Source organism: Erinaceus europaeus, chromosome 20, assembly GCF_950295315.1.
Source record: "Erinaceus europaeus chromosome 20, mEriEur2.1, whole genome shotgun sequence".
NCBI lineage: Eukaryota > Metazoa > Chordata > Mammalia > Eulipotyphla > Erinaceidae > Erinaceus > Erinaceus europaeus.
In genome coordinates, this window is record NC_080181.1 from 29,452,662 (window position 1) to 29,475,934 (window position 23,273).

Sequence of the window (23,273 nt, forward strand, 5' to 3'; positions counted from 1 at the left end):
TCATGGCCTCGTATCACTCTCCGAGCTAGAAGCATATCTTCCTGTTATCTGTGGCTCTCTCCCAAATGCTAATCTCCTTTGCTGTCTGAACCTGCTATCCAAATTTGGCAGGGCATTTCAAAGTCAGATGGATTTTGATTATTTCCTTGGTGATATCCACTATTTTCCCTTCTGGGTAGAAGGTGAGTGTGAAGGAAGCTTATCTTTTTGGGACAGAGGGAGCAGAGGTGGGGTCCTTTACATATCACAAAAAACACATGAAGTTTCCTTTGAGTTTAGGATTGTCAAATGACTCCTTAGAATAGTGTACATACTGGTTTTTGTGCTGCAACTGAGGCAGAACTAGTAGCAGAGATTCAAGACAATAAAATGGCTACGTATATCTGAGGGTACCTCACAGAGGAAGAAAGGGGAGCAGAAAGCAGGGCTGGCACCCACACCTATCCTGAGGCATAGCTTGGCTCCAGCTAAATGCGGCAGAGGATCAGCTCCACTAAGTCAGGCTGGACTTGCTGCAATCTCACACTCCCGTAAACACTTACCAAAGATAGAAACACTGAGTGACTTCTGCCTGTGAGTGTCTAGGGTAGGAGGATGCTTTGAGAAGTTTGGAGCCGTAATGTCTCTGAATCAACTTTTAAGACTAGAAGGTGCCCTTAGACATTATCTCATGCATCATCTAGCCTTTGGGCAATAATAGAACACCTAATTACATCAGAGCACAATTTATGGCTAAAAGTCTACAAAGGAGGGGTGTCGGGAGGTGGTGGTGGGGGAGTAAAAACATGTCACAGCTTTCTTCCGTTAAACCGCTTTAATTGTGCATCGCCTACTTCAGGGACTAAGCAAAGCTTGATGCAAGTTCCAACCTACTCCACCCATGTTGGTCCAACCCTTCTCCAAATGGGAGGATTCATAATTGGCAGCAGTGGGGCACTAATATATAAAATGAGCTAAAGGATAAGGAGTGAGTAAAGGATGTCCGGTGACAGTCTTCAGATCTCTCTTGCCGGTCACCCACATGCATCCAATGGGTGGCACTACCCTTGTTACTTTACTATCTCTTTCTCTGCCAGACATTTCTTCTGATTGTTCCATCTTTCTAACAAGCACTTCAGCCTCATATAGCCACCTTGGCTTCACCACCGGTCTTCTTAAAAGATTAATTTGATCTTTATGGAATAGGAAGTAAAAAGCTTTTTTTTTTTTTTGATTCTGTGTGGGTAATCATAATCAAGTCTTGGCAAGTTTGCTACGATCACTGGTTCAAAGTAAAACATTTTCTACTACAGACGTGTGGAGAGACCCTGTCCTTCTCCTTGGTTTTCTACTCTCTGGGCTTCTCGGCTGTGGGCCAAGTGCTTCTCTTCCCAATGGAAGCACTGGGCAGAACACACAATTTGTACGTAACTTTGTTCAAGGAAGACAGAGAGAAGGTCACAAGGGCCACTCAATTGCTCTTGGGAAGGGGGCAGACAGAAGAGCTAATAAATCAAATCTGTGGTGCAACTCCCTTTCAGGAAGGGGTGCAGAGGGTAGAGTGGATCTACTAGAAGTGCTGGCAGCCTGCTTTGAAGTTTTCGGCACAGGAAAAGCGTAACCACGCAGCGAAGCAACCTTCAATGGCATCCTCCACAGGGCTGAAGTGCTGGCAAACAGCCAATGAATAAGGAGCCTTGAGCTTTGAGTAATGTTTCCCTTCCCTATTCTGGTAGACTAGGAAGACTTTCCAAGAACAGTCGTGTATGCATTTTCAGCTTCCTGGTGGAGACAGAACTCAGAAGATTGTCTCTTCCTCCAAGGAAATTGGGCAACTACTTTTCCCCCTGGTCTATCTAGAGCTTGTGTGCTGGTGGATTATGTACATGCACATACTAGGCCAGGTGGCTGGCGGACAATCCTAGGGACGAGGGCAAAGGGGGAGGGAAAGGGGCTCATTCCTCTACCTCGCAGCTTCACTTTCCTTAGGAAGCAGGGCCTACCCACAAGTGACAGTCTAAACCACAAGAGTGAGCTATGAAAATGTACAAGCATGCACTTGGTACACAGACCCTGTCACCTGTTACAGCATGGGGAGAACTGAGCTGCTGAGACTGGCCTTCTGAGCTACATGTAGCTTGGCTCTAGAGGCAAACAGGCATGGACTCCTCTCTGGGGAGCAGAGCATCTCTCCAATCCGAACCTTTGACATGTACATGAATGAACAGCTTATGGCTAAGGGGAAACACCCATCTTCTTGGGGTTGCCTAAGGTCTCAGAGGAGGATGTGTCTGTAGTTGACTTTTCAACACAGGCAGTGAGATCCAGGGATTCCAGAATGATGTCCCAAAGGCTGTAAATCAAATGCCTGAAACAAATGGACAAAATAACTTAAGAGGAGGGTCTGGCTCAGTCAAGAGACACCAGATCCTGTTTATGACATTACTTTTCCCCCCCCTCCCCCCTCTCAGCCACTACAGATACCTTTAGTGGATTCCAAACTCAATAACCTAATGAAGTTTGTTGACCTCTCAAGGGCTACTTCCCCAGTGAAGGCAGAAATACTACCTGTGACTAGATGTTAGGAAACACCATATTGATGTAGTTACAGTAGCTCGTTAGAGCAGCTCTGAAGAACAATGAGGGAGACAGAATACCTGTGATACTATTTCACAGGCATTTTCTGAGCTGCTGACTACAGTTGTTTTTCAGAATTACTCACTGTAGACTTATAAGTAGCTTCATATAAGCAGTAAGGCAGAAGCAAAGACCATTAAGGAACAAGAGCTAGCAGATACAGCCTGTTTGGGCACAGGGTATGAAAGACGAGCAAGAGTATTCAATACTTTTTAGAATTCGATTCCTCAGCCAGGGAATCTCTTCTGGATTTTCCTCTCTCTCTCTCTCTTTTTTTTTTTCCTTGAGGTTATTGCTGGGATTCAGTGCTGGCACTATGAAGCTCCTGGAGTCCATTTCTCCTTTCCTTTTCTTTTTAAATTTTATTCCATAGCAATTTCAAGAGAGAAATTGAGAGGGGAGGGGGAGACAGAAAAGGAGAGAGAAAAATAGACACTTGCAGACCTGCTTCATTGCTTGTGAAACACCACCCCTGCAGGTGGGGAACGGGGGCTCAAACCCTGTTCCTTGCATGGCTTAGTACTAAGTGCACTTAACCGGGTGTGCCACCACCTGGGCCCCCTTCTGAATTTTCCCAGAGTGTTTATCCAACACTTCTGAACCTTTGATCAGAGTCCATGATCTCAGCTACTTTATATTCAATAAAAGACCACTTCCAACTTTCCTCCTAATTGCAGATTTCCTATGAGACTGTGAACCTAAGTCAACTACCACGGTCGAGGTTGCCATACTCAATATACATGGAGGATGTATATTGAGTATTCACATGGGTTGGCAGCTACTGCAAAGATCCCATAGAGCATTAGGCACTTATGCAGAAGGTGACAGGACATTTTCAGTGCTTCATGGGGGTGTGGGGGGGGTCACATCAAATTCTCCCAAATGCATACAGTGGTGTGGTCAACACTTGGCAAGCTGTTCAGAGGCTGGAATCATGAGCACTGATTAGCTAGTGTGGACCTGGATATCTGCTCTGTAGTTGGGGCCCAGGAGAGGAAAGCTTGGTCTCTCTGCCTAGGTGGGCCTGCCAACATATAAGTGAATGGCTCGCTCATTCTCTCTTTCTCTCTCACTCCCCACAGGTACTCCAACATGTGAGTGTTTTCAATTTTCCTAAATAAAGTTTAAAATTTCATGGGGAAAAAGAAATGAAAGCTTGTAGCCCCATCCCTTTCAAGGTGGGTTTCGCACTAAGCACCCTGGGGCATGCAGACACTATGATGGGCAGCACTGTTCAGCCTACCTGTTGATAAGGGGCTGCTGCAGGGACTTCAAGACTAGATTCCAGCTTAGCCGGCATTTGTTCGCTCCAAGGATTTCTACTATGATATCTAAAGAGGAAAAAACAGATATGACATTAGTGCCACCTTTGAAGCCTTATGTTCTAGAGATTATCTCCTCAGGATATATGCTGTCTTTTGATGAAGTGGAAATTTCTGGTCTACCTCTTAACCACACAGTCAAATAAATCATCAGAAAACAGGGAAAAACTAAACAAAAAATGTTAAGTGTCTAAATCACGAAATAACTCACCACTTACCACTAAAATGCAGACACTTCAATTGATATAACAGTTTAGGCTGGAGAACAGTGCTGAAGTCAGAGTAAATAAAATTGTCCACTGATGCTAAGAGTTCACTACTGTATCCTGGTTATCAGAGCATAGTCATAGGCCACATACTGCCTTCCCCTGCCCTCGAACAAATTATACAAAGATACAAGTCCTTTTGAGAGTTTGTTCTTCTCTACTGCTGAGGAAGAAAAAACTTAATGATCCCAAATATATTAAGGCTGATCTTCTGTAAAATGGGTCACTCTTCCAAAATGTATTTTCCCAGCAATACTTGGGCAGGGGGCAAAGAACCATAGTCCAGATCATCCCCCAACTAACCTGAGAAATATTAGACCCTCACACTTTGGAGCCACAGTCCTTTTAAACATAAGGAAGGGTATATATGGGGCAATGGTGGCAAAGCAGGATGAGAAAGGGATACTTATCAGTAATGTCAATCCCTTTTTCCAATTACCTGGCAGGACTCCCATGAGGCTCTGCAAAGCCTGTTTCTCGGTGGCCATCTTCTGCTCGTGGGTCCTTACAGGCCTTGGATACTTAGGCAAAACTCCTCCAGGCCAGATGGACTCCCGAAGAAGTCGAAGGTACTGCACCCAGTGTTGTGGACATGTCAGATTAGCCACCTGTACCTCCAGCCACCTGTGTTGGAAGAAAGAAGGAGGCACAGCAAGATAGAAATAATGTGAGCCATCGGACAGGACAATGCAGAGTCAGCACCAACTGTCACACAGGAAACAAAGTCAACTCAGTAGTTTAGGAATCACAGAATTTGAAGATATTAATAAGAGAAATAACAACACTCTTATTTACCGAGTGGTTGCTAAGTATTCTGCATGTATTAGTGGATTTATAAAGAGAACATGAAAGTGGCCTGTCTCTGATCAATACTAGTCTCCTCTGTGGAAAGCATGGCAATTTCTCAATAATGTATACACGCAGAACCTTCGCAATAAGGGTTTGTTGATTTTACACAGACCCATTACTTTTGTTACTCTGCCCTTGTCCAATTAGTCTTCAGGTCCTGTTGACCTGTACAGAGGATTTTCTATATCTAACCTTCATTCTTATTAAGAGTCAGCCCTCTCACCGAGGTACTCTCTTCTCCAGAAGCTTGCCCTTAGCAAAACCTGTTTAAACCACACCTCCTCCAGAAATCCTTCTTCACCCGTCCACCTAGAAATGTTCTTTCTCCATTCAGACCTCTTTCACTACTTAGTTGTACAGCACAGGCTTGGCACTAGTGTCTAACTTTGGAATATGAATTATTTTCTTGTGTTTAGAGCTTGATCACAAACATCATGAGTTCTATGTCTTGTACTTTAAAAATAAAAAGTGACAGTAACTTGGTGCTGACAAAATGTTTTTGATTTACTGACATTTATTTATTTAACCAGAGCACTGCTCAGCTCTGACTTATGGTGGCACTGGGGATTGAACCTGGAACCTTTATTGCCTTAGGCATGAAAGTCTTTTGGCATAACAATTATGCTATCTCCTCAGCCCTACTTGCAATTGTTCTTATAATGAGCATTTCCCATTTTGTCTTACTTCCAGAAATGACTCTTGAGGGGAGTGATGTACTACCTGTATATGGCCTACAAAGTGTTTCAACCTCATTCTTTAGTGCCACCTTCTGGTTTGTTCCTATTCTTTTTTAAATTATTTATTTAGGAGAAGGATGGGGGGGGGAGAGAGAGAGTGAGAGAGGAAACCAGACATCTCTCTGGTACATGTACTGTTGAAGATCAAACCCAGGACGTCAAGCTTGAGTGCCCAACACTTTAACCACTGTGCCACCTCCAGGACCACTGTTTCTACACTTTTTCATAGCCATATATGGTCACCAGTAGAGGTGTAATACTGTTGAGGTCTCCTCAGTGTGAACTGTAGTTGAGCCCTGAGCAATTATGACTGTAGAGAATGGTCAGTCAACCACTTCCCATACATGGAACACTCCGACTTGGCCCCCTAACATGTGGCAGCTCATGCCATTTCTCTAAACCCAAGCTATTTGCCAGCCATCCAAGAGTAGAGGGACTGCCAAGGCAAACTTTATTTAACCTCCACTCTGCCAGACAGTCTGCATTCCGCTCACACCAGGCATTCCAGCATTGGGGGCTGCAAGCCCAAGTGCAGGGCTCACAGACGATTCTAAGAATAGGAAGTCTGAAAGGTGATGGCAGGGCAAAGATGGCAGACATCGATGGAGATCAAGAGCGGTACAAAGCTGCTCTTGCTCAAAATAGCTATCATGCTTGTATCTGTTATTATCAGGGCTACATCTTCTTTTTATAGACCTTTTCATTCAGTGCGCCCAAGAAGCCTGGTGGAAGGGATCCCGTAGCAAGAATGCCGGCTCCTATTTACAGAAGACAGTCACCAAAGAAAGATGGATCCAATGACACGATCAGGTTCTCTGCAGGGACTCAGGTGGCCTAACTCTCTTAATCCAAGTTCCCGCCTCCTTCATCTCAAATCAGTACTTGTATGACATTTGATCAGGTGAGTGATGTGCACTAGGGTCTCATCTGAGTGATCTGAGAGGCAGACTTGAAAAAACAAATCTTTAAATTTTTGAAGGAAAACAGGAGGAATTTCTTCCATCTGGATTATTTCTGGCTAAGTTTTTCATCCACAGATACAGGTTAAGACTGAGTTTGTACACATTTTGGTCCTCTTGAGTAAGAAAGATCCTTGAACTCTCCAAATTGAACTGAACTCTCAGAATCAACCCAACTCTCTTCCTAGACTGAGCACAACACACACTGGTCTATCTGGGCACCCCAGCCATCTTCTGGTATGTGTGAGAGCCTAGGTCTGATGGTTTGAGTTCACCAAGGTGGGAATGGGGACCTCCACACTGCTCTCTTCCATGGCGACTTTGCATCTCATGCACACATGCTGTGTGCACACAAATATTAACATGTGGCAAAATATAAATTTTTAAAATTATATAAGTCTAAGAGATGACAACTTACCAAACTTTAAATGGGAAAGTTGGGAAGAAGAAGAACCAAAGTTTACAAAAATGGAAAAAGAAATAAGACCTTGATGGTAAGAGTCAGTGACTAAAATAAAACACAACAAACAAACAAAACAAAAAATAAAACCCAAAACTGTGGAAGCTTAAGCAGAACAAAGAGGGCAGACATCTGAAGTAAAATATCAACTACGGACAAAAGAAAGTCACTGTCCAATATTATAAACAGAAGAACTGAGTTGGCCTCCTGAAATAAAAAAACTTATGCAAATGGCAGAAATAAATTAGACATCCTGTATAGAAATGGCTTTTACTCGCAAGTGCTGCAGTTTCCATTTTCCTTATTTATTTACTTATTCAGAACACCAAGGTTGAAGACACAAACACATTTGTATCAGACAGATTTAAATATTCACTGTCTTTTCTGGTTTCTCCTCTTGCCCAGTTTCATCCTACACCTTTTCCTCTGAGAAAACAAAGGCTTTGTCTTAAGACATCTGAGATCAACCTGTTCACGTCCTTATCCCTTACCTTGTGGACAAATTTAAGGACAGATGACCTGTCTTACTGACAGAACTTCTGAGAAACAGAAGTGTCTCATCATGGATGATGAACAACCCAATCTGGAAGGAAAACTATGATAAAACCTAACAGAAGTAAACCACCACCACTTCTAATACTCCCTTCCTGGGAGTGCCCTACTCCTCACAAAATACACAACAATTTGTGAACTGCAGGTGAACTACTAGTGTTTCATTGATTACACAGAATGTCTTTTTTAAATTATTCATTTATTACTGTATAGAGACAGAAAAATTGAAAGGGCAGGGGGAGAAATAGAGAGGGCGAGAGACAGACACCTGCAGCACTGCTTTACTACTTGTGAAACTTTTCCCCCTGCAGGTGGGGACCAGGGGCTTGAACCTGGGCCCTTGTACACTGCAATGTGTGTGCTTACCTAGGTGTGCTACCTACCATCTGGCCTTCATCTAGAAATAATTATTTTTGTGTGTGGTTTCTGGGCCTCGTACATGAGTGATTCCACCACTCCAGGACCAGCATTTCTTTTCCACTCTTTATACTCACGATGGAGAGAGAGGGGTAGAGAGGTAGGAGCTATCACAGCACAATTCCACCATCTGTATAGTTTCCATGATACTATGGTGCTCCCATGTAGTGCTATGAATTGAAACCAAGGCCATGTGCACTGTTCTATGGACAAGTCCTAGCCCTTCATCTAACTTTATTAATTCCCTTAGTTCTACTATTCAGCTTACTCTGAAACTGAGCCAGAGTGGGAAAAATGAAGTGATTAGGCATTGCAGTGTTAAAAGAGAGATTGATGCCTTGACTCCTCTTCACGAGGTAAGTTCTCTTCATCTCTCTATTCCCCATGGCGTTTTTCTGTTCTTAAACCAGGAGTGGGGAGGTTAAAAAGGAATTTGAGTCTCTATAGTTCTCTTGAAGTAAGAAGAGCGGAATTTATGCCTGAAACTCAGTGTATTACAGGAACTTTTCCAGCATCTGTTTCTGGAATCTGCTGGTATCACATTAACAGAAAGCTAAAATTTCAAAGTGGGTACACACACCTCTCTTGACTACTATAAATGAAATCATTTGCTAAATACAAATACTACTGTTTACGTAATATGAGACACATGAGGTAAAGGAGCTGAAATAAACATGGGGGAGAACTGTCTCAAACAGGATAGGTTTTATTCTATTTTCCACTATGATTCCAAGTCCTCATATTTGATTTTGAAAGGCGTGCTTCTATCATCTTACTTTTTACCCAAATGAGGAGGAAAATAAAGTAAAATAAAGTCAAACCAAGTCTATTCTGTCAGTCCATCTTAAAATGATTCAGAGCACATGAAAGTCTGATTAGGGAACCCAAGAATAGCCAATAAAAGGAGAAAAAAAAAAAACCAGATTGACACTGAGACATCTAAGAGCTTCTCTGATGCCAGACATGGAAGGAGGGTGGTTGTGGAGATTAGGGCACTCCATTACATAGGGAGCGCACGTCTAGTTCCATGTTCAGAGGAACCTGACCTGAAATAGCTGCAGATAGAGGAATGAAGCTGTGACTAAAAAGGAGATAGTTTAAAACTAGAGCTTAAGATGGTACTTCAAAGTTAGCAAAAGGTCAAACAACAGAATCAAATCTCACCAGGAAGGGGAGAAAGCTTTAAGGAACATAGTTTATCTAAATAGTTAAATTCCCTTGAGCTCTTGCCCATGAGAGCTGCTATAGCTAAGGAGGGGCCTCAAGTAAGTGTGTTTTTTTGGGAGTAACAGAGAAGAAAGATGAAATCATAACATTAAAAAAAATGTTCATAAGGGCAAAAAGAGTAGTGTAACAAAAATACCTGGTGTTGTCTATGAAAGAACACCACAGACTTTTTCCTTGTACTCTTTTTATCCACTGGGTTTATCTTAACATACTAAATACAGTTCAAAGAAAAAGGTTTTTTAAAAAAGAAAAAGATTAGGGTAAAGCCTCCATCATTCTAACTAGAACTACAGCAGAGTAGAAGCTTAACTCATTTTGTTTTTCTTTACAGGGCTTTCTAACCTTGGCACTAATGCTGTGCTGTTCTGGACTGCTAATTCTTTGTTGTTGAGGACTGTCATGTGACAATCAAAAAATGTTTCCAGACTCTGCTGTCTGTCCACTGACGAACAAAAATCAACCCAAGTTGGCAATCATGTTAGACTCGGGGTACGTGGGACACCATCATTTAAAACTGTTGGTTCTTCAGAAGCAACCAATAGCACAGCTATATACAAGATACTGGATACTGTACAGCAAACCCTAACAAAAGGACTTTTCAAAGTTAACCCAATTACCAAATAATGTGATGATAACATTAACTATCGATTGTCTTTTGGAACCCTAAGACAGCAGGAACCTCACATCTCCACTATAGAGCCTCTACTTCCCCCAGTCCTGGAACCCTTGGATAGGGCCCACTTTCCCGTATGCCTCTCCCAATCCATATCAAATAATATTGCATCTGCCGATCACAACCTGACCAACACAACGATTGCCACCTCAACATGCTTCACTTCAGACTGTGTCCAGAGACTTCATGTATGGAATGACAACCCTTCAGCTTCATTACTCGGGTGAGACCTTTCCTTTCATAGTATACTCTAATTCCATTTCAGGTGGTTCACTTTCTAACAAAGTCCCAAAACCTAGATATACACCAGTTTCTGTAAGAGAGAGCATATGTTCACACGTATCCATAAACTACTGCAAAATATATACCTGAAAGCAGAAGTACACTAGAGTTTGCAGTGAGTATCCCCCTAACACTTCCTCTCCACTATTCCAAGCTTTGGGTCCATGATTGCTCAACAATTTGTTTGGCTTTGTATGTTAACTCTCTTTTCAGTCACCAGGTTCCAGATGTCATCAGGACGCCGGCCAGGCTTCCCTGGACTAAAGACCCCACCAATGTGTCCTGGAGCTCCGCTTCCCCAGAGACCCAACCTACTAGGGAAAGAGAGAGGCAGACTGGAAATATGGATCAACCAGTCAATGCCCATGTTCAGCGAGGAAGTAATTACAGAAGCCAACCTTCCACCTTCTGCAACCCACAAAGACCCTGGGTCCATGCTCCCAGAGGGATAGAGAATGGGAAAGCTATCAGGGGAGGGGATGGGATATGGAGATTGGGTGGTGGGAATTGTGTGGAGTTGCACCCTTCCTACCCTGTGGTTTTGTTAATTTATCCTTTCTTAAATAAAAAATATATAAATAAAATTAAAAAAATAAAACTGTTGGTTCTGGCAGTCTTTTTTTCAATTGTGGGCTTGAATGCCAGAAGAGGCCAGGTAATCAGTTTTGCACTTGGTGACATTTACAAATATCTAAATAAATTATAGACTAGAAAAAACAGAGGCCCGATAGATGCTGCACCTGGTAGAGTACATATGCTACCATGTGTAAGGACTCAGGTCCAAGCCCTCAGTCCTTCTGCCTGCAAAGGGGAGGTTCCTGGCCTTCATACTCCATAACTACCCAAACCCATGTACTCAGCTGCGTCTGAGAAAGTTCAGCAAGTTGCCCTCTGATGTCACTAACCTTTCCTGCCCTGTGTTGGGAGAAGAATGAAGAGGAAACAAATTTCAAGGGAGAGAAACTTTTGTTTCTTTCTTTAAATAAGCACTACGATGTCTAAACAATTCTTTTTTTCCCCCATAGTTTAAATCATGAACCCACATGTGATTTCAGGGAAGACTAAATATACTAACAGCATAATATCATAGTTTAAGAGCCTGAGTTCCATTCTTTTACATGGACAGTTTTTCTTTAAGTTAGTAATGTACAAGTTATATATAGAGAGCCAGTATATTTATGGGGTTATTGGAAAAGTCATGATGTATTAGAATGTAAAATGTGGCATGACGTTTCAAACAATATATTGAGAATGGTAGCATTTTTAATCAAGAGAGGGAGTTAAAAGAAATCACCTGCTGAACCTGAGAGGTTATCTTTTTCTTTTTTTTACTTTTTTAAAAAAGCCTTTATCTTTACTTATTGGATAGAGACAGCCAGAAATCTAGAGGGAAGGGGGAGGTAGGGAGGGAGACAGACAGAGAGACACCTGCAACACTGTTTTACCACTCACTAAGCTTTCTCCCTGCAGGTGGAAACAGGGGGCTCAAACTTGGGTCCTTGTAACATGTACGTTCAACCAGGTGTGCCACCAGCTGGCCCCAAGAATTTATCTTTTTCCACTCTCACCAATTCATACTTCTCACACCAAGAACCAAAAGTGAGCACTTCTTAACAAGAGATCTATGGGAACATATGTATTTAGAGCTGGAAGGAGATGTAGAGGTTATCATAGTATTACTTCCTCTCAAAGTCAACCCCAGGCCCATGTAGTGTTATGGCATAGCTAAGGGGTCTGCCTCTCAATCCGGAAAGTTGGGCTTTTATTTTAGCTCTGCTGTCAATCTGGAATGTGATAGGGCAGGGGTGGGGGGTTGGTGGGTGGGCTGGGTGGTGACACACCTGGCTGAGTATAGACATTACTATGTGCAAGGATCTGGGTTCAGGTTCCTGGTCCCTACCTTGCAGGGGGGCAGGCGGCTCTCTTTCTCCCTATCTTCGTTCCTCTCCTCTCAATTCCTTTCTGTCCTATCAAGTGAAAGATGGGGGTGGGGGAGCAGAATGTGGACCTGAAGAATTTGCTTAATTCTGGAAGTTATAGATACATATAGGCACCAAAATAGCCTCCTTGTAAGTTCTGATCATTGACTCCACGTGGATCCTCTGGAGCTAACAGGAGGTACTGAAGTGCTACGGTGAAATATCTCTTCCCAAAGACAGCACTCTGCATACTTCAACTCAGCTCTTCACAATTAGGAAAACATCCTTAATTCTGCCAGCCTTATAAGCTATAAAAAACTATTAACTCATTTTTAACTCATTAAAAAACTATATAATACATGTCTAAGAAGTGAAGTAGTGAAATGAATTCTCTATCCTGGTTCCACCCCTTGGCTGTGTGCGGCTTTACTATTTTCCCTTGAAATGAAGTACCAGGAACCAAACACAACTTCCAGATATGTCCTGGTCAACCAAGAATGTGGAGGATTAGACTCTTCCTTGATCTAAACACTGTACTTCTGTTAATACAAAGACTGTACTGGCTTGTAAGGAACACACACTTCAAAGCACTGACTCATAGTTTTTGCCATCAACTAGAACCCTAAATCCTCGTACATATATCTAATATATCTACACACACACACACACACACACACACACACACACACACCCCATATGACCCTATAACCTGATCTTCCTCTTTTGTACGTGGGCAATGTTTTTAGAAAAATCTAAATTCCAATCTTAAATGATCTGCTTTTGTTAATTTCATCTTGTTGTTTTTGTGCCTTTGATTTTAAACTTGCTAAATTTTGTACAATCTCGGTCTTATGTCTCATCCCTGGCATCAATCACACCAGTGAGATTTCCTTACTTACAAACTTACTGATAAAAACTGTATGGGTGGGTGGAGGTGATGAGGGAGGGGTTAGGTGGCTCACTGTAAGGACCACATGGCAGTGCCTGTTGGGGAGCGGGAAGCTTCTCAGGTGAGGGAGCTGTGCAGCAACTGCAATGTCTGTCCTTCTCATTCCCTCTCTCTTTCTCTCCCTCTCTTTTAATTTTAAATTATACTTATTTACTAAATAGAGACAGTCAGAAATCGAGAGAGTAGGGGGAGATGGGGAGAAAGAGAGACACCAGCAGCACTACTTCACCATTCACAAAGCTTTCCCCCTGCAGGAGAGTATCAAGGGCTCGATCTGGGTCCTGGCACTTTGTAACATAGTGCTCAGCCAGGTGCACCAGCACCCGGCCCCTCATTCTTTCCCTGTTTCTCATTCTCTATTGAAAGGAAATTAAAAAGAAAAAAAAAATATATATATATATGGCTGCTTTGAGCAATGAACTTGTGACAGCGCTAAGCCCCAGTGGTAAACCTGGAGGCATCAGCAAAGGCGAACAAACATGATAAGGACATGAGCATTAGGGCGAGCAAAATATTGGGTTGCAAGAAAAGTCATGACTTATTTTTCTGTCTAGTTCTATGCAAAAAGGCATCATGCCTTTTCTGATAAGCCAACGGCTCATTTGGAGAGTGTGCTGCTCTGCCGTGCGCACAATCCAGGTATCAGCCTGGTCCTCACAGCACTGGAGGAAGATTCAGTGGTGTGGTTCTGCTCACTCTCTCTGCCTCTAGTTTCTATCTGAAAAACAAAAAAATACAAAGAAGGAGTGAGCAATGTCCAACTGGCACAAATGACTTAAGTTTCCTTACCTGAAGAAAAATGCCTACCAGTAGAACACTGCCTGTGTATACACAAGGCCTCAACTGTACTTTAAACTGGCACAAATTACTGAAAAGTATAGTTCAGGTCTTGTGTTCAAACAGATGTGCACACGGCAAAAGCTTGTTGAAAGCCTTATACAAGAAAGTTATCACTGCATTCTCTCTGTTTAATGGTCTAATAATACTACTAAAGAGAAAAACTACGCTAATCAGACAGGGCACACAGACTTCTATCTAGGGCTCACTATTTCTCTTCCTCACTTTTCACAAACCACCTAGTTGATACTTCGCTTCAGAAACTTCCAGAGATAAATGTCAGGACCAACTACATTTATTTATTTTTTTTTAAGGGAAAAAAAAATTGTTCATCTCCAGATGAATGCTTCTTAGTGATCGTGTAGAAACCAAACTTCCCAGTATTTAAAGGAGCAAAAGAGCAGAACAGTGAGCTCTTCATTACTGGTACTCGGGAGGAGGAAGATAACACAGTAAATAATAATAGCAAGGGACATACAATGTGAGGAGTAAGATGTTGGAGGAGGAGAAGATGGGGAGGGACACAGAACTTTGGTGGGTATGTGTGTGGTGACTCACATGCACCCAGTTTGGGTATGAAAGTATTTCTGAGGCCTGATGATTTCATAAAACAATGCTAACTCGTTAATAAGAACATCTAAAAGTAGAGCGAACAAAACACCCCTTTGTATTTGGCATTTGTATGTATTTATATAAACATCTGGAAGACTGATTTTCCTAACGATCTTTTGTTTAGGCTAAAATTAAAATTAAACAATGTGTTAATATATACCAGCCGTAGGGTAGATTTGATGTGACGTATACACGGCTAGTAAGTCAGCTGAACTAAAATTAAGAATTCACTTGGCAAAAAGCATCAAGTGGGCAATTTTCACTTGGTTATATGTTTCTCTGACAGGGAAGAGAGATGGAAGGCAAGAGGATGGGTTACTCGTGCTTTATACCGGCATGCTCTGCAAATCCTAGAGAAGAGAGACAGTCACTAGCACTCTATGTTTCTGTCAGTTTTCCTGGGAAATAGGCCCAGGAATAGAAGAGACTGAAAATCAAACAAAAGTGAAGGGGAAATGAAGACTGAATCACACATGTATTTTGGGAAGTGGCCCTGATGGATGGAGCGGCATCAAACTGATTCCAACATATCACTTGAAAATTAGTAAGAAGAAAAGAAGGTAGTAAAATGTTTGAGGAAAAAAAAAAAAGAGAGAGAAAGACCAAAACAAAGATTACATTTCTTACAAATGAGGATAGAAGGAGAGGGGAACTTTTGGGGGTTCTTGGCTCATGGGGAAAACAAAACTTACTACAAAAGGAGGACTCTGGAAATCTGCTCCAGATTTGAGTACTGCGACACCCTTACAGTTCCAACTTGAAAACTTAGGACACAAATCTTGAGCCCCTCTGAATCCCTGAGATCAACCTTTTTCAGCCCCATATAAAATTGCTAACCAATGCAGCAGAATCCAGCACTGAAAAATCAGGCCTGATAGACTATAGCTAGGCAAATCAAAGTTACGCTTTTTTAGATGACTGACAAAGAGTTGTCTGCCCTATAAAAAAGCAGGAGCAGGATAGCTTTCTTACAACCAACAGTTTCCTCAGCCTCTTGAATGAGTCTTGGCTTCAGTTTTCCCTTTCATAAGCCCATTCTCCTGCTGGAAAGTTGAGAAGTAAATATCAGAAGAGAGAGAAGGGAAAGGAAGGGAGGGAGGGTAGGGGAGGGGAGTGAAGAGAGTTAGTTGTTTAAAAAGATATAGGAAGGACCCCATGAAATTATGGGCCATTTGAAGATTGCATTTCAGAATCTTTCCAAAAACGTAGGCCTCTACAAAGACTAAGCAACGAAGCTTAAACTGTAGAGACTACAGGATCCAAAAATGTCTGCCCCCCCCCCCCTCATCCCCCTTCTTTCACTGGATCAATGTGGTTGGCAAGCCTGGCTTCATCTTGGTCACTAGGTAGTTACCCTGACTCCTTCATTGGGAGGCAGGTGGAAAAAGGGCAGGCAATTTAAAAAGGCCACCCATTCCACTGGTAAATATATATATGGAGAAGGAGCGAAACAGCAGGAGTATCAAGGAGAAAGACAAGACACAAAGGATGGCAAAAGGTAGGGATTTCATGGTCTCCACAACAAGATCTTTAGCAGTTTCCTCAAGCTCTGCTCTGGATGTAAACCATGATGGCAGCAGAAGACAGAGAGCAGGGCTAGAGGAATAGAAGTGTGTGCTCAATTTAAATACATAGGGTTGGCTCCAAGTCCTACAGATATATAAACTGATTTATTTTGCCATAAGGGTTATCACTGGGGCTCAGTGCTTACATAACTCCACCATTCCCAGAGGCTTTTTTTTTTTTGATAGAGCTTGAGAGTGAGAGACAGAGACAGAGAAAGGAAGAAATACCTGCAGCACTGCTCCATTGCCTGTGAAGCTTGTCCACTGCAGGAGGGGACTGACTAGGGGCTTGAACCAGGATCCTGGAGCATGGTAATGTGTGTGCTCTACCAGGTGTGCCACTAACCAGCCCCTAGAGGTTATAGGTTGTAATGTATGCTCAGTCGTGATTTGAAAGAGTTGGGGATCTACTTAAATAACCACACATACTAGGGTTCTAAATTATGCTGTGTGAATAGTTGGGAGAAAGTGGGAAAACAACCACTATAGTTGAAGTGAACAAAGGCTAAAGATGAAAAGGAGCTGTCAGGATAAATGCTGAGAGGAATAGGAGGAAGAAGGAAGAGTATAATCAATGAACTCACGGTGGGGTAGAAGGGCTACCTGGAAGTATTTGTATCCAGATTCTTGTCTATATGCTGAGTTTTACCAACAGAAATCTTGTTCTAACAGTAAAGCTATGAGAGAGCAGAGGTAACCCTGATCTCCACATGTCAAGGACTGGTGATTAAAAAGTCAGTGGAAGAGTTGGATGAGGGACTTTATCTCAAACCACATTTACACAACAAGCATATTGCGTTTATAAACACGATCTATTTATTGTGGGAGAGCTAAATGTCTCCAAGAAACATATGGTGCCATCAGTGTTAGACTAAAATATACTTCTCACCAATTCACCCCTACTCCTCCCCTGCTCTATTACCGAAGAGATCTCTTCCTTCATAGGTAACTTGGTGAAGCTTATGTTCAAAGACAGAGGGAAAGAGCAAATTAAAGCCTCAACTAATGCATCTCAACAGTAAGTTGATGAAAAAAAGGGCCAAACAATCTCTAGCTGGGGCTGAAGGCAATAGGCAATGCCTTAAGTTATATAATAGGTTGATAAGATTCCCACTTATCGGTCCCACTAGCATGACAATCTCTCCCTTTTAGCCTGCTATAGGACCAACCAACTCCTAGAGTACAGGCAGATTTTTCGACTTCAGATGTCCAGCTGGCTTCATCACTGTAGACTCTCTGGTCAGTCTGGGCTTCAAACTCAAAAACTGTTCTCAAAGAAATCCCTTCTGCACTGAATCCTTGAGCACAGAATGCATCAAAAGTAGCAACTTCTGGCAGAGAAGCAAGTGTACATTGACAACCACTCAGAACAGAGAGAAGAACAGGAGATCAAAGAAACTAGGCTTGTCTACTGAGGGGAGGGCAGGTAAGTAGCCCCTGAATCATAAAAGGCAGTCAACATTTTTGTTAACCATCACTGACAAGACAAGGACCTATAACATTGGAAAATAAACAGCTTCTTCCCTCTAGAAAGGTGAACGGGTATTATTTAACCTACAGCGCCATCTGGTGCCCAGTGAAGTAATTCCAGTAATAATCCAGGGGACTAAATAATAATAAACTGGCTTTCCATAGTCTGTTGGCAAAACGGAAGGCGTTCTCTACTCCTTACCCCTTCTCACTGTTGTGTATACATACATATTCATATATATTCAGAAAGGGGCTGAGTGAGAAATATTCAAAATATTTTTAAATGTTTAATGATTAATTTTTATATAGCTCCTTTTCTTCTTTAAAAATGTTCTAGATAGTGGGATAATCTTTATCCTAATCCAGTATATTTCCATCTTACCATGTCTAGTTTTAAACAGCTACTTTCCTCTGTGAAGCCTATGTAACATTTATCCCAAGAATCCTAGACCATTCCATTTGACTTCAAACAATTCACTATTTTTGATTCCTAAGGGTTACATCTGAGTAGAAACAGTGCTAGACTAAATCCCCAGAGCTAGCAACAAGTATGCATGTATGTCACACAGCTTTAAAAATGATTTGTAAAGAGGTCACTATAACGAGAACTTAATAAAGCTAGTTTCTCAGAGAGCAAAGGAAGAAGGCTAGGGGGACCTTTTTCAGAAGACTGAATTTCTGCTCTTGAAAGATTCTAAGTGAGTACAGTCAAGTGCTTACGATGTCATTTCAGTCTCCAATGAGTCACAGACATATATAAATATGGTTCCAACAGGCCACACTGTACAGCCTAGTGGTATAGTCTACAGATTCTAGGTTTGTGATATCACACTCTGAAGTTTGTACAAGGACAGAATCACCTAGTGACGGATTGCTCAGAATGTATCCCCACCATCAAGCAGCACATGAGTACAGATGAGAATTCCAGAATGGAGTGTACAGATAGATGATATAATTAATGGAAGAGGTCCTGATTTGATGGATGCAGAAAAGACTTCCTGCTGGTTATTAATAGAGCACCAAGCAAGTTCATTATAAAGACCTGCTCCCAAATGTATTATGCACACAAATTAAACAGAAATGCTAGTTTCTTAGCAGGCAAAAGTAGTCAAGGAAATGGAAGTGAGAGCTCATAAAGGTGAATGGGAACTCATTTGCACTGAGTGCTACCATGTGCCAGATAAGCATCAAGAAACATTCATTTTCTCTTATGTTCTTTTCTTTTAAATTTATTTATTCCCTTTTGGTGCCCTTGTTGTTTTATTGTTGTAGTGGTTGTTGGATAGGACAGAGAGAAATGGAGACAAGAGGGGAAGACAGAGGGGGAGAGAAAGATACCTGCAGACCTGCTTCACCGCTTGTGAAGCAAACCCCTGCAGGCAGGGAGCCGGGGGCTCAAACCAGGACCCTTAAATCGGCCCTTGCGCTTTGCGCCACGTGTGCTTAACCCGCTGCGCTACCACCCGACTCCCTCTCTCTTATGTTCTAACAACTGTATGAGTTATTATTGGATATTGCTATTCCCATTGGGCAGAAGGAGGTTAACTAACTTACTCTAACTTGCTGAGCCCCAAAGCAGAATCAGGATTCGGATTTGCCTAAGTTCAAAGTCCATAGTCTTAATTCTCCTTATGGGAGGAAAGAGGCTAAGAAGGCACAATAGCAGAAGATGTTTCTAGAGAAGACAAGCTTCTAGTTGTCCTATGAGAGGCCCACAACAGAAGAGGCGATGGTCCTTTTGGAAAATAAAGTGTCTATAGGATGGCAGATGGTCTAAAGGGCCCGAAAAAGTTTACTTACTCAGGCTCAAACATAGCTCTGGAAATTGGTACTGCCCAGCTAAAGAGCTGTGGAAGAAGGATTTAAGAGATTTGGTTCACATTATGCCTCCCCCTAAGCCATAACTAGTGATAAGCAGAGAGACTGATTCAACTGAAATGGCATATGATGCTCCTTCATTCGAAATCAGTGTCTTCCATGTATTTAGCTAGGCGTCTACAAACAGAATAGTAAATAAGACATACACCCTGACCTCAAGGTGATTATTGTCAGAAACTGTCCTCAGAAATCTAAGCTCTAAAGGCTCCTAATTGCAATTACCAATAGGCAAGAGATATCAGGAGCTTGACTTGGAGAATATGTTGAGGTTTAAATACATCACAGTGCTCTATTTTAACTGCTACAATGTCTGACTCTCTCTCATTTGAGGGTCTAAGAACTTAAGAGCACCCACCAAGAACAAGTATAAAAAACAAACCAACATAGCAAGTAGCAAACCAGCTGACACCTACTTGTATTCAAGAAGAAATTCGACACAGGCAAAGTATGAAGTCTTTATACTAAGATGAATAATAGAGTAAGTGACTGCTAAGATATATAATAGGGAGGCCAGTCATACAAGAGCAGGCTACTACAGCCTACACTGGTCCAGTTTCTTGAAGTCAGTAGCTCTCCTTTGTTGAGGTCTAATGAAGAGGCATGACATAAGTAGTTCGCCTTTCCCTTCAGAAGCACAATACAATCTGAGCAAATGATAACATCCTAAGTCAACAGTTAAAAGGTCAGGAAATAACTTGGTAGAAAGATCTAAGATTTGTGTTTAGACGATTTTGCTTCTGGGATTCTTGTAAGTATGAATTTTTTTTCACTTTTAAATATTTTATTTTATTTTTTATTTATTTTATTTATTTATTCCCTTTTGTTGCCCTTGTTTTTTTATTGTTGTAGTTATTATTGTTGTTGTCGTTGTTGGATAGGACAGAGAGAAATGGAGAGAGGAGGGGAAGACAGACAGGAGGAGAGAAAGATAGACACCTGCAGACCTGCTTCACCGCCTGTGAAGCGACTCCCCTGCAGGTGGGGAGCCGGGGTTCGAACCGGGATCCTTATGCTGGTCCTTGTGCTTTGTGCCACCTGCGCTTAACCCACTGCGCTACAGCCCGACTCCCTTAAATATTTTATTTTAATGAGAGATATAAAAAGAGAAAGACCAGAGTACTCCTCAGTTTGGGTTTATGGTGGTGCTAGGGACTGGATCTGGGACCTCGGAGCTTCAGGCACGAAAGTCTTCTGCATAACTATTATGTTGTTTCCCCTACCCAGACATGCATTTTTCCACAGAAGCTATACACAGAAAGAGATCAGGTAGAAGATACCATGAGGTACTAAAGTTTAATTGAAAGAAACTTTATGGAGCAAAGGAAACAAAAATAATCTGTTTGCCATAAAACTCTAAATCTTAATTCTGATAATCTTTCCTTCATTGGGGACAGAATGTAAAATGGAGATACTCGACTGAAATTGTACAACCTCTGATTCCAGAGTATGTAAAAATAAGATCAAAATTTGTATATAGGAAAGTGTTTAATTAGCTGTCATATATGCATGAGATTAGTAGACTCTGCGTGTGTGTGTGTGTGTGTGTGTTGGGATAACAGGGAGTCAGGCTGTAGCGCAGAGGGTTAAGCGCAGGTGGCGCAAAGCACAAGGACCGGCATAAGGATCCCAGTTCGAACCCCGGCTCCCCACCTGCAGGGGAGTCGCTTCACAGGCAGTGAAGCAGGTCTGCAGGTGTCTGTCTTTCTCTCCTCCTCTCTGTCTTACCCTCCTCTCTCCATTTCTCTCTGTCCTATCCAACAACGACAACAACAATAATAACTACAACAATAAAACAACAAGGGCAACAAAAGAGAATAAATAAATAAAATAAATATAAAAAAAGATAACATATGTAGAATTTTAGGATTAGCACTTGCAGGCTCTCTGATTTTGAGATGATTTAAATCATTTTCCTCACTTGCAAAATATGGAAATGTATGACTATCTCACAGAACTGCACTGCATATCAGTACATACAGGCTGTTGACCTGGTAGTGTTAGTATTTTAATAAATTCCAGCTCTGTTTTGCTGTAATTACCTGTGCTCTTTTGTGGTAGGCCTGAAATTTCCTGGATGATAAAACTACTTTCAAAAGGACCCTTTATCTATCTGCTACTTAGACATGTAAACCAAGAAAAAGGTCCTTGAATGAACTCCATGCAGAGAACACCTAAGATTGAGAAGTGACCTATAAGAACAGTGGAGACAAGAGACAAAGAGTTCATGGTCATCTAGGCATCCCTGTCTTTTCAGGAGGGTATACCCTCTTACTTCATAGCACAGCAGTCTCTAAGGGTCAAGCTGTCTATATACATTCTCCTGACCTTTTTTATGGAAGATGGTTTTTAGAAAGTCTTCTTTTCTAAGAAAAGTATCCCATTGCCCGTGCCGAAATATCTCATTGGGAGAGCACTAGACTAAAAAGTATCCCATGGGCTGATAGAAGATCCTGAAATTGACAGTGATTTTTCTTCTGGGTCCATCGCTTGCTTAAATTTCTATCATTATTTTCTTCTTCCTCTTTATATACTTTCCTGACTTCACATTTTTCTACTCTCATTTGCCCATAGATCACAGAACCTGCTTTTCACTACTCACACACAGACACACCTTCTGATGCCAGGAATATGTCTGCTGCCCTTTTGACACAGAATCTGATGTCATCTTAGGGGCCATGTGGAGGGCAGAGCCACAGGACGTGGCATTTGTGTACTCTACTGCTAGCCTGGCTCATATTTTTATCTTGGCATCGCTCTGAGAATCCAGCCAGGGAACCAGTCCAGCGTCTTCTCATTCCTCTACTCAACATCAGGTCTCCATAATAATCTCACCCCTTACTTTGGCTGGATCTCCTACCCAAAGCCCTTCATCATCAATGAAGCACAGTACATCTCTCCTCTTCCCCTCTAGCTCAGCCTACATCTGAGTACTTGTCTAATTTCTTAAACTTGATTCTCATAAAAGTAGAATACTGTCAGATTTCTTCTGATTTCAGACATGAGTAGTTAGCACAAGCTGGATTTACTCCTTGGCTAACCCCCAAACCCTCCTCCCCTCCCTTTGTCTCTAATTCCAAATAAGGAGTTCTCCTTCTTACATAATTGGATGTTCCCAGCACAGAAGCTGACATACGAGGTCAGGCACACATGCGTGCAAGACTTCTCTTTGACTTAACTATGCCTTTTTTGGGCATCTAGCTTGTCTTCAGCCTCCCCCATGCTCCTCCCCACACCAGCAACAATCAAGGGAGATTTATGAAGCCTGGCTCAGATCAGAACTTTTCCAGTTTTGGATTAGGAGAGGTCATGAAGTTGAGTTTCTTTTCTTTTTTTCTTTGTAGGCTAGAGAGAGATGAGGGGGGTTTGGGTGGGAGAGAGGGAAAGAAAAGAGTGAGAGAGCTTACACTTGAACTATGATTTGGCAGAAGTCCCTGGCTACCAAGCCAACTATGTATATTGGTTTTTTAAGGGATCAAGCTGGAAGCAGAAAAAAAATTAACTTCTCTTCTTAGAGATGATTATGCTGGAAGCAGCTGGGAAGATGAGAGTTTCAGCAAAAGATGCATCTAAACCCAGATGGCTGTACTGTTCCTGATGTCCAAATTGCAGTGTTAGCATAATAAAAGAAGTAGCAGTAGTTACCTATGATAGCAAAATGAATTATCTTCTTTTAAAACACAGAA

General features: G+C 41.9%; 1 protein-coding gene across 2 annotated transcripts in view; it reads right to left on the reverse strand.

Moving 5' to 3' along the window:
• Positions 1-795: 795 nt before the first annotated feature.
• SNX19 (sorting nexin 19) overlaps positions 796-23,273 on the reverse strand; it is a 46,617-nt gene continuing 24,139 nt past the window's right edge. Inside the window, exons 9-11 of one of the 2 annotated variants that reach the window (XM_016185039.2) lie at positions 4,644-4,828; positions 3,860-3,947; positions 796-2,347 (exon numbers count right to left, since the gene is read on the reverse strand). In XM_016185039.2, the coding sequence (XP_016040525.1) occupies positions 2,215-2,347; positions 3,860-3,947; positions 4,644-4,828 (406 nt within the window). In that variant the 3' untranslated portion in view covers positions 796-2,214. Of the gene's footprint in view, positions 2,348-3,859; positions 3,948-4,643; positions 4,829-23,273 lie in introns of those variants that run through there. The other variant, XR_009546806.1, reaches the window with a different exon arrangement.